Source organism: Magallana gigas, chromosome 7, assembly GCF_963853765.1.
Source record: "Magallana gigas chromosome 7, xbMagGiga1.1, whole genome shotgun sequence".
Lineage (NCBI taxonomy): Eukaryota > Metazoa > Mollusca > Bivalvia > Ostreida > Ostreidae > Magallana > Magallana gigas.
The window spans coordinates 10,477,952-10,490,169 of record NC_088859.1 but is presented as its reverse complement, the minus strand read 5'-3'; the positions used below and the strand labels follow the sequence as shown (position 1 = coordinate 10,490,169).

The 12,218-nt window shown below is 30.8% G+C and overlaps 1 protein-coding gene and 1 long non-coding RNA gene across 3 annotated transcripts in view; both read left to right on the top strand.

The window, feature by feature from the left end:
* Window positions 1–12,218, top strand: part of LOC105332350 (uncharacterized) — a 38,197-nt gene that overhangs the window by 25,711 nt on the left and 268 nt on the right. Inside the window, exons 2-4 of one of the 2 annotated variants that reach the window (XM_066066595.1) lie at window positions 2,510–2,561; window positions 3,381–3,554; window positions 3,753–4,019. The exons of the other annotated variant lie outside the window; for it this stretch is intronic. Coding sequence (XP_065922667.1) covers window positions 2,510–2,561; window positions 3,381–3,554; window positions 3,753–3,988 — 462 coding nt within the window. The 3' untranslated portion in view covers window positions 3,989–4,019. Of the gene's footprint in view, window positions 1–2,509; window positions 2,562–3,380; window positions 3,555–3,752; window positions 4,020–12,218 lie in introns of those variants that run through there. 2 annotated transcript variants of the gene reach the window in all.
* Window positions 8,100–12,197, top strand: LOC136270107 (uncharacterized). The gene is made up of 3 exons (XR_010707805.1): window positions 8,100–8,134; window positions 8,694–8,745; window positions 11,223–12,197. It is a non-coding gene; the product is annotated as an uncharacterized lncRNA (long non-coding RNA).

Below are 12,218 nucleotides of genomic sequence, written 5' to 3'. Positions count from 1 at the left end.
GTTTGTAACCTGAGCGCAATTTCGTGCAAATTCGTCATAATATCTTAGTACAATGTTTTTGGCATTGTACGACTTAGGACTTGTTATACATTTTAAGGTGGCTCTATACACCACTTTTTGATGACGCAGTACGCAAAAAAGTAAATATGGAAGCATGCAATTCCGGTACTGGCTGAATTAAACTGAGGCGAATTGTATGGGAACCGCTCTTTTGAAAAATTTGTTAAATGAATAGATTTAATTTGATAATTGGAAAATTAATTACTTACAAGTAATGTGGTATGTGATCCTTCACATTGTGTCTTATCATTTATGGAAATAAACAATCAAATCAAATATAATCCTTTAAATAGTTTCTTTACTATCATCGATATGTTACACCGTAGCGCAGTGAGTTAGTGGGTTCACTACAAACCAGTAGATCTTGAGTTCGATTCCCGTTGAGAACAATAAATTTTTTAACGTTCCAAAAATTTCTAAAACGTATTTTTTGGTTGAATACCGTGAAAGAAAATTCTAAACGGGTGAAAATATTTCAATTATAATATACTTTATTGCACATTAATATCGACACCTAACGGGGATGAGAGGGTTGCTTTGAAGTTTTCTTAGGTTGGGATACGTAAATCCTATTATCCTAGTCAATATTCTCCTTTATTTATTTGATTTAGTTTTGCATTAAAGCGAATATATTCACTTATACAGGGCGAAGTCTATAATGAAATATGTATATATTTATTATTCCAACATTATATTTAGGAAATTTTCTTCAACTCAGAAATGAAAAGTCCCCAAGGTGTTTGGGCCTTGGGACTTAGCAACGATAACCCTTACCTGAGAAACTTTCATACCAAATAAAATTTGAAATATTTTTTGTGTTTATTTGCAATGGTTTTCATTCAATTTTTTATGTCACATTAATTAAAATACATTTTCGTATAACATCAAGCAACTTTTTCAGATGATTTGTCAACAGAGTAAGAAAATATGTCAAATTATGTTTTGGGGAAATACTAAAAAATTTTTATATAATAACATTTTTAAATGTTAAGAAGTGATATATTTTTTATGTGTCCGAAGGAAATATCCATCTAATGACAAACAAATTTCTTTCAATTCGTTAATAGCTGTCTTTTGAAAAAAAGTTTTACAAAAACATGAAAAAACATTAAAAAATTCTTTAAAAATACCTATAGTATCCCTATCATCATTTTAATATTTGATAAGTATATGTTTTGTGGTCTTCTATTGAAAATTGGAATAAACTGTGGGTGTATAGAGCCACCTTAAGAGAGAGGTTCTCTTCAAATTGGAAATCACATTTTTCTGTTAGCAATTTGTAGTTTAATGTCATCAGCTTTTCAAATTCACCTTTTTGTTGACAGAGCTTTTCTCGCAACTTTTCATTATCATCATTGAGTGATATAATATTTGTCTCTACTTTCGTATGGGCGGATTCTCTTTTCATTCTATCTGTTTCTAGTTTACATTGAAGTTTTGATATTTCTATAGCTGTCTAAAATTTCTCTGTTTGTAATGAGGTATTGACTGTTTGTAACTGTTTAACATATGTTCTTGTAGTTTGTTGACTTCAGATTGAGTATCAACTTTCCTATACTTTTTACTGATGTCTTCATTTAATTGTTGAACGGCAAGCAGTTGTTGTTTCAGACTATCAATGAGGGGCTGTAGGTCCGAGCTGTTGCAGAAGACCTGCATGTCTGTGATAATATCAAGTACGGACAAGACTCCAAATTACATAATATTCATATCCAATATCGCTACCAAAAAATGCATCAAAAATAACAGTATACGAATTCGAAGCGCGTGTACTTTGTATCAACAAACAGTGTTAATGTTTATTTAACTGCAATAATAAAGAAAGGATAGCATACGCGGATCAAAAAGGTTTTTCCGAGGGAGGGGGTGTTTTTGGCAATTTGACTGTGAATTCGTATTTAAGATAGATTTGTATTTTCAATGATATATTTTCTTTCTAAATCCCCGCTTGGATGGCTATTAAGCTTGTTTAAAATTATGTGCCATTATTCATAGAAATATGATATTTTTTTTTACAATCGTAATCGTGAATGAAAGACGATTCTTTTCCAGTGTTTTTCAAACCCTTTCTTTTTCTATTGATGCAACCATATGTCATGAATATGAATGATAAAACCATTTTGTTTAGATAGTTTCAGACAATATGGTGCAGAAATTAAAAGATTTTTTTTATGAATGTAAAATCCATTTAATGGCTTTGTTATTAAATCGAGACGATAAAACCTTATCTATAAATAAATGTGGCCAAATTTTTATGTCACATTTAGCTATATAAATGAACAAGGGTCATACAGTTGTATATGGACTCAGTTAAACAATTGAGGAAGACTTTTGATGTGAGTATTAGAGTTAGTTTTTCTCAAAGAGCTTTACTAAGTGAATGGCTTATTCTGAAATAATTTATCTATGATGTCTATGCAATAGGATTGAAATCTCTTTTTTATTTCAGCTCATAATGCAGCGGTTTTTGTGTCTAGTGTTGCTGTCAGTCCTTTGTGTAGGTATGTCAATCTCTTTTTACCAATGCTTCTAAAACATAATCATTCTTATCAATGTCTATTTGAGAAAGAAATGAAAGTTGATTTTCAACTTGGTTTCCTAGACTAAATATGTGGGATGGTTCATATTTGAAGTAATCAGAAATCTTTAAAAGATTGATAAGAAAGATTGATACTTGTTTTGTTCTCAAACACTCTCCATCTGAATAGTTATGATAACTAGAGAAGTGTTGAAGAAAAAAGTATACTTTGAGTTAGGAGAAATAAAATATGTAAAAGAAATCACACTTCTGTGATTTTTTCTTTACAGTTTTTATGTTATTTGCTGATAGAGCATTCATTCAAACATCATTCTATTTCATTTGAGGGTTTTCCCGAACGTTTTCGTCATATTATCTTAGACAGACTCTAAAGTTAAATCACAAAACCAAGCAAATAAATAAACAACAATCATTGTTGACATAGTTTGGAATAAGTTGCATGTATTTCATCTTCCCTGTAAATATAGCTCAAAAATTGAATTATAACTGAATTAAAGCTTGAAGGAAAATTCAGATTGTCAAGTCTATAATTTGCCCATAAATATTTCCCATTGAAATATGCACTGTTCTGTATTCCTCTAATATAGCTATAAAAAAGAACAACGTTCTATATGTTCTGAGAACTAATTATTGCCCTAATGACTCATCGAGTAAATATATGTGTAATATCAATTAAGAAAGTTTAATGCTTGTCATGGAAGACCATTTACATTCGAAGATGCCCAAATTTATACTTGTTTAAAGCTACATATATCAATAACGACTTACATTTTATGCACAGCAATGACATCTGGATACAGGTACTGCCAAAAGTACGAAATCCTACATCAAAACCCAAGAGTGAGGACCTGGGAGGATGCATACAATGAATGTAGAAGGAAAGGCATGTCGCTGTTGAAAATTGACAACATGGCAGAAGACGCCTTCCTCCGAACATTCGTAGATAGAGAAAACCGTGAGTTGTGTTATATTACCAATCTTTTTAAAATTAAAATGTGTCCATAAAAATTTATCTGTATCAAAAGGGATTTTAAAATCAAATGATTGCCAATGTCAACATGTAGGTACAATATTCAAAGTGCTTTTATAATTAAGAGATGTAAAAAATGTATGCATTTGATGTAATTAAAATTGCAATGAATTTAAATTTCAGCTGGATATAATGCTGATGGATGGTTCATTGGTGGTAAATATAGCAATGGCCGATGGACTTGGTCGGATGGATCACCCATGATCTATCAGAATTTCCCTGGAGGCAACGGATTTACTTCCATGGCTCAAGAAGTAACCAACTACGCCTTCATCATGAAGAGAGGTTATGAATGGGGATACGTGTCTCCTCTTGGGACCCAAAGAATGGGTTATATTTGTGAAAGTACTCGCTGTTGAACTTAAATTAAATCGTAATACAATATCGACATTGCACAGTTCTTGTTTTATTGTTTTGAAGTACATTTTATAAATTACAATATGTACATTTGTATTCATTAGAAGTTCAGTTTGACAGGAATAGATAATATCTTCAATGAATTTTTAATCTGTAGTTTACATTAGAATACTACAATTAAATTTCTTTGAAATATATTCTTCTTTCGAACTGATGAGGCAATTACTTTACAATATACATGTACATTGAGGATGCTCTGAAACAGATAATATGCAAAAATATTTCTTTTATTGGCTTAAGGATGATGGATGTCAACAAAAAATCTGTCAGATATACCTTAAACATTTAAATGATATTTTCGGTCATAAACTCTCTATTAAAAAAAATCAATTTAGTTTTTTTTCAACTTGAACAATTTTCTACCTATTTATAACGCGATCATTGTCTACATGAGGTGTATACAGACTGAAAATGGCAACGACCATTCCGCCCTCATAGATTTTCTTTTTGTACGGGCAATATGATTAATATAAGTGATTTGTTTTTGTAAGGGCAAAATGATTAATATAAGTGATATTTTTGTTGTAAGGGCAAAATGATTAATATATGTATTATTCTTGTTTTAAGGGCAATGATCAATATACGTGTTATTCTTGTTGTACGAGCAAAATGATTAATATAAGTGTTATTTTTGTTGTAAGGGCAAAATGATTAATATAAGTATTATTCTTTTTGTAAGGGCAATGATCAATATACGTGTTAATCTTGATGTACGGGCAAAATGATTAATATAAGTGTTATTCTTGTTGTACGGGCAAAATGATTAATATAAGTGTTGTTGAAGGGGCAAAATGATAAATATAAGTGTGTTTCTTGTTGTAGGGACAAAATGATCAATATAAGTGTTATTCTTGTTGTACGGGCAAAATGATTAATATAAGTATTATTCTTGTTGTACGGGCAAAATGATTAATATAAGTGTTGTTGAAGGGGCAAAATGATTAATATAAGTGTTATACTTGTTGTAGGGACAAAATGATCAATATAAGTGTTATTCTTGTTGTACGGACAAAATGATTGATATAAGTGTTATTTTTTATGTAAGGGCAAAATGATTAATATTTAAGTGTTATTTCTTGTACGGGCAAAATGATTAATATAAGTATTATTCTTGTTGTACGGGCAAAATGATTAATATAAGTGTTATTCTTGTTGTACGGGCAAAATGATCAATATAAGTGTTATTCTTGTTGTACGGGCAAAATGATTAATATAAGTGTTATTTTTTATGTAAGGGCAAAATTATTAATATAAGTGTTATTTCTTGTACGGGCAAAATGATTAATATAAGTATTATTCTTGTTGTACGGGCAAAATGATTAATATAAGTGTTTTTCTTGTTGTACGGGCAAAATGATTAAAATAAATGTTATTCTTGTTGTAAGGGCGATATGATCAATATAATTGTTATTCTTTTAAAACGGCGGATACTGTGCAATTTTGCTGACTTTGTATGCTCATTTCGATAATTACAAACCAAATTTTCTTACTGTCAAAGCTATTATAAAGTCATGAATGAAAATATGTCCTTTTTCAAATCTGATTACCGTCATATTGGATTTCAATTTTGATTGTTATAATTGAGGGTACTCAATACGTATATAAGGTCAAGTTAACTTTTCGTGCTTTCCTGCATTTAGTTTTTTTTCACCAGAACACATTACATACATGTAGGATGCAACTTGTTTTTAGAAATGCAATTAAAATGTGTATATTATGTACGAAATAAAATATCCTGTCATCACTTCTCGATCAATACTAACCTAATCATATTCAAATGTTAATCAACAATATTCTTTAGTCAAAATAACTTTTGTGTTTATATAACACAACAGTTGATAATTTACAACTTTGTTGTGTAATCATTGTACAAGAATCAGTTTCAGCATTGTTCTAAGTTAATGAGGGAACAAACTTTCGTTTGATATAATTCTAATCAAAATTGTCAATCAATGTTCTATAAAAAAGAACAAAGTAGTGACATACCAGAAACTATAAACCAAGTGCACAAAAATGTTTGATTTAAAGTGGAAGGCTACATCGTCACAGCATATCTGACATCCGTTTGAAACGCCATTTTGTTTAGGATTTACAACATTATGTCGTGGTACAAATAAACTATACACCGTTTAATTCAACTCTTGTAACAAGGGAGGTGAGATAGAAATGAAATAACCAGAACGCTAAGAAAATACATCAATTTTCTTCGTGGTCAAGGCTTTTAAATAACATTAATTATCAGCTGTTTTGTACGGAAAGCGTGAAATCTACATAAATATACTGTTTCCCTGCCATTGGCAATACATTTTTGTCATGTTATCTGCAACAGACGATCATGCATATGTGACGGATTATTGATAAAGGTAAGCTGATATGATATTTTCACTTTAACTATATACATATATGTATGATGAATATAAAACTAAAGTAACGTAGTACGATCTCTTAAATTGATCCTAACTCCTCAAATGTAAAATATTAGTAAAAGACTTGCATTGAAAGTAAGACATTAAACTAATATATTTAATGAAAATAGATATAGCGAGGTAGCAATAACAATGCAAGGACGGATTTGCAAGCCAAATGAGAGTACGACAGAAATTTGAAAAAGAGCATGTTTATATTACCACACGTTCATATGTATCACTATAAACATCTAATGTTTGTATTTATAACCGTATGGTTGTTGTTTATACATGTAATTGCTATTGTATATAAAAGTTAAAGACAATTTAACTACTAACATTTTGTTTTAAAGAAATAGAATTTAATATATATGTAACGCATCCATAAAAAATATAATTTTTCAGATTCAAACATTATCAAGATTAGTACTACTAACCTTAATTATATCAACATAGTAACATGTAGCATAAGCTTGTTCCTTTCATAATTTTAATATTTACTTCGTTATTTTATCAATTATAAAATTGGACCCAAGATATTTGAGACCATACAAACTAAAGAAAGACAAATCTTATACAGGATCGTTCATACCAAGATGTTTGCAATGAATTAGTATTTCTTTTAATTTTTCAGTGTAGTTAAATTCCTTCTCTTTCTCTTATTCACTACCGAATATTGTTTATATTTTCAGATTTTTGTGGGATTTTGTCATGCTGTTTGCCTTAAAAGAAATTCTTTATATTTTATTTACATATTAATGTGGATTCCAATAAAAATCATACAAACTTCATCCATGGTTATTTTGTTTTTCAGTTCTAAACTTTATAACATTTCACTTTCATAAGAATTTTTTGACAGAAATTTTAATATATTTGACAAAAAAGGGGTTATCTGGAACCAGACTGATATCTTTAAAATTCTCTAGAAAATATAGTATTGTATTTTGAGGTTTATTATTGTTGAATACTGTGCCTAGTATAAGTAACAAGTGCATGCAACAAAAATCCCCAATACTCATTTTGTGTAGAGATTCACTTTAAGCTAACTTCTGCGTTTCACGTGATCTAGACTATTTTTATGAAAAACAGAAATGGGTCAAATGGACCAAGTGAAATGAACACTTTGAAGATATTGCTAATATGGATGAAACCGAATTAAGCTATGTTTTTGTCATATAACGATACAATACATAATTGAAAACTAGGAAGGGCGAGGGATCTTCTTCGAGCAATGGAAATTCTGTTTATGTAAAAGAGTCCGAAACATCTATTGAATTGATAACACGTTTTTCTACAGTTAATTATGATGTAACTAAATGTCGCTGCTTGCATGCTGATTTTTTTGTGTTTGTAACATTTGCCATCAGGATGTATTATAAAAAATCACAGCAAGTGTTTTTTCCCCAATCCTATGCTACGTGTAATGTAGCAGATACAAAGTAATGAATGAAAGTGATTTTGCCTACATAATTTGAGGCAAAATTATTCAAAAAAGATTAATGACTACATTTATACTAATTGTTGGAATACTAATTGAAACTCGTTTATATGCAGGACAAATCGGGGTAATAAACCCCAATTAGTTAATAAGGACGACCAGATTTGTATGACACTCGTAGCTATATAAATTTACACTGGTCAAATATGTATCTAGTTGTATTGCTGATAAGGAAGGTCAAAGTTGTAAGTAAATTTGGTACTTTTTGCAAAATAGAATTCTATTGATTTGTTTTTATAAAGATTTTTTTCATTAAAATTTTTAGATTAAAATGCCTTTTTTGCGAAACGCAATGTGTCATAAATTTACGCAAAATTAACAAGCATTCTGAGATTATTGCATAAGCAATACACGTCCCCTACCGGTTTGTGGAAATTGTGAAAACAGTGCACTGTTATGCAGAATATCGAACCCGAACATTAAAAAATTGGAATCTAAAAAAAATAATTTTCTCGATAATATGTCAACCAGACGCTACAAAACTGTAAACTTGATCTGTAGTTTGACATTTTGAAGCTGTTCAGCAAATTTCATACTATTTCTCAAACGCATAAAGAAAAAAAGTCTGGAAAACTGAAGTGGGACAGACAGACGGACGGACAGACGGACGGACAAACAGACGGACAGACGGACTGACGGATGCAGAGGAAAGCTATAGTCCCCTTCGGTGAAAACCGGTAGGGGACTTATAAGCATTTGCTGAGAACTTATTGCAATGGGATTGAAATTTCTTTTATATTTTAGATTGAAATGCAGAAGTTTTTGTGCGTGGTATTACTGTCGATCCTTTGTGCAGGTATGTTACAAGTTTTTTGAGTTTTTAAAACAGAAACATAGATTACAAAGTACATTTTAAAATGTATTATGTTGATTTATTTTTCAGTCTGATAGCTTCTTAAACTAAAAATGGGAAATGATTCATATTTCTGTAAATGCTTTCACTGAAATCAATTAGAATGTTTTATTGCGTGGACCCTGAGGTCCACGCAGAAAATATATAAGCGAGGTTAAACCGGATGCTATGGGGAAAATGCAACCTGCGCATGAGCTAGCCTGGTGCCTGTGCGTAATGGGTAGCTCAGGGAACCAGGCTAGCACACGTTTATCTGAATCGGGATCGGGATTCCGTGCCATATGTTCAAAGGCGCTGTAATTGTAAAGTTGTCGGTAAACAGTACAGAAACAAAGTATTCCTTTTAAAGAAATGCCGGCATGTGATATGAACTGTCAGTATTATGTAATAAGTTAATGTTATGCCGAAACTTCAACATGCATCAAAAAGCATAATTTGCAATGTATTGTTGTTTTCCGAATACACATGCAACTTAACTTTACCTTTATAGTAGGCGAGGCTAGAGTACTTACCGATTAAAACTTTTTATGCATTTAAGTATGATTGAATAATTATGTCACCGTATAAAAGTTTAAATCTCAAGAAAAATGCATTAAAATATGAAATTTTTAATTTACACAGAGCTGTTCCTGCATAGTTAACGAAGTAGTGCGAATCGTAATGTGTGAGCAAATAGTAGAATTCACCGAATGCCTGATACTATACATGCAAACTTCATTAATAGATAGATCATGATTATTTAGGAAGTATGAAGCCTTTTAATTCTGAGATAAAAAGTCAGGGCTATACATACATGTATATATACGTAAACAACGTACACATTTAGTGGTTAAAAGCAGGAGGCTAGAGTGGGTGGAATCTCTGATAATTTTATCACGTTTCCGTTGGAAACACATGCATATGGTCCACGTATTGTAGTCCTTTTTTAAAGGACAGCAACTTGTATGTTAATATCAAAGCAGTGCTATGAGACGCCTCTAATCTAAAAAGTAATAATATCAAAAAACATTGTAAACAAAATAAACTGGATAAAGAACGGGTCGTGTTTACAAACCATTTATCTTAGAAAGTTAGACTTTCGCCTTTTTACAACAGTAGGATCGGCTTCCTTTCAAAGTTAGAAATATATAAAGTAAATAAGATAAGATCATGGGCAAATAACAACAGCAAAGCAAACTGCATCATGGAAATGTTTAGAAAAGGGTACCGTTTGGTTTCGTCCCCCGAATAATTAGGTTTATTCAACCTGCATGTTCTGCATCAATTGTAAACAAAGCAAACCAGAAATATTAGTGAACAAAATACACAGGTTTATTTTTGTTTTTCAAAACAGTATGACCTCTTTTTATAGCGATGTCGAAGTCGTAATATAATCAAAGCCGCCTTGACGTGAGGGGCATTATGAGGCTATATAACGGAGTACCCTTTTGTGTCGTTTGATTTTAAAACAAAATTTGCTAATCATTTGTCCCTTGAAATATGGCTAAACAGACTGGGACAACTACTGCAATGTTTTCTATTATTCACATACTTAGTATAACCACCGTTTAAAAGCGTTCACAAAATTTGATGTAAAATTGGACCAAGCAGATTTAACATCAAAAACAATTTTTATATAGATTTTCAAATGTAAAGGAAACACGCTTAAACAAAACGATGGTATTCGGATGCACTTCTTATCAAGTGTACTATATTGTAGTAGCTTCCAATCATACTTCTCTGATTTCTTTCTATACACAATTTTTGGTACTATTAGCTAAATGAAAATACCCCAAAATATTTAGTTTGCCATTATCTGGAACGATTTTTAACCATGTTTATGGAGAAACTTTAAAGTTCAATCATTAAACAGAAAAGCGCCGACATTCATCAGGAACATTCGGAGAAAAAATCGTTTTTATGATCCTTTTTAAAGATTCACTCAAATGAGACAGTTTAAAAAAAATTCGGGCAATCAAGCCTGCATCAATTTTTTTGTATAGCTGCAGTTTTCCATCTTCTTTTAAACAGCTATAAAATCAACATTAGATTCGCAATGGGAAATAAGTACTGTTTTGGACGACAATAAACCATTGCTAGAAAATACATGTTTTTCTATGATATCAAAAGACAAATTTGTTACACTTTCTTTTTGAAAGATCAAATGCTTTTAATTTTGCTTATGTACATGTAGCATATAACATTGCCGTTATTTATAGCATCACATTTTAACTTAGATTAATTAGATTAATTAGATTCGCAATGGGAAATAAGTCATGTTTTGGACGACAATAAACCATTGCTAGAAAATGCATGTTTTTCTATGATATCAAAAGACAAATTTGTTACACTTTCTTTTTGAAAGATCAAATGCTTTTAATTTTGCTTATGTACATGTAGCATATAACATTACCGTTATTTATATCATCACATTTAAACAGCGATGGTATCTGGTAGGAAGTATTGTCAAAATTACCTCATCAAACGTCAAAACAGAAGAGTGAGTAACTGGGAGGATGCAAAGTTTCAATGTGAAAGGAAAGGCATGTCGCTGGTGAAAATTGACAACATGGAAGAGGACGCCTTCTTGCGATCCTTCTTAGAGAGAGAAAACTGTGAGTTATTAAAGATTACCAAATTTAAACTTGGATATTTGATTTTCAATGCATTTTGATTTGAAATGTAAGTTTAAATATTTGTAAAAGATATGTACATAAAATACTGCAAAGGTTATTTTAAATCCAAGAACTGAGGCCCTGACAGGAATTGATATCTTTTATTGTATTTGAAATTAAACAATATGTAAATTCGCATGAAAAATATTTCTTTAATTAGCTGTATTAGAAAAATTACGGGCATTTCTTTTCTTACATAAACTATTGTGGTCTTTTGATAAGAATTCCTCCATTTAAATGATGTTGTATAATATTTAAAGATCGAATTTACGCCATCAAACTCTACGATGGGCTATGTATCAGGAATCCAAATATTAAAACGTGTATCCAAGCAATTTTAAACTGGATCTATCATTTGATCGGAAAATGTGCCCTTGATTCTAAACACTACCGCTGTAAAAACGACGCTTTGTAATTAATGACGGCGGACCAGTCATGTTGAACTCTGGCGTAGGATCACAAAGGACAGCAAAGAAACTATCTTAATTGGTTGTACCATTTATAATCTGATAATTTTCAAAGTATTCATGAATAAACTCCCTTGAACAGCAATGAATACATGACATCGAATTTAACTATTGTTTTGTCAGCGGGGATGATTTGTGCTTAAGTCTAAATACTATTTCAATTCCGTTTACCAAAGTAACTGATTGAAATCAGCTCCCGAAAATGTTAGCCAGTGTCCAGATAAAAAGTTGAAAGTGATTTAAAAATTGTAAATAAAATGTCTGTAAATCTTAAAGATGCTACTTAAAAATATAT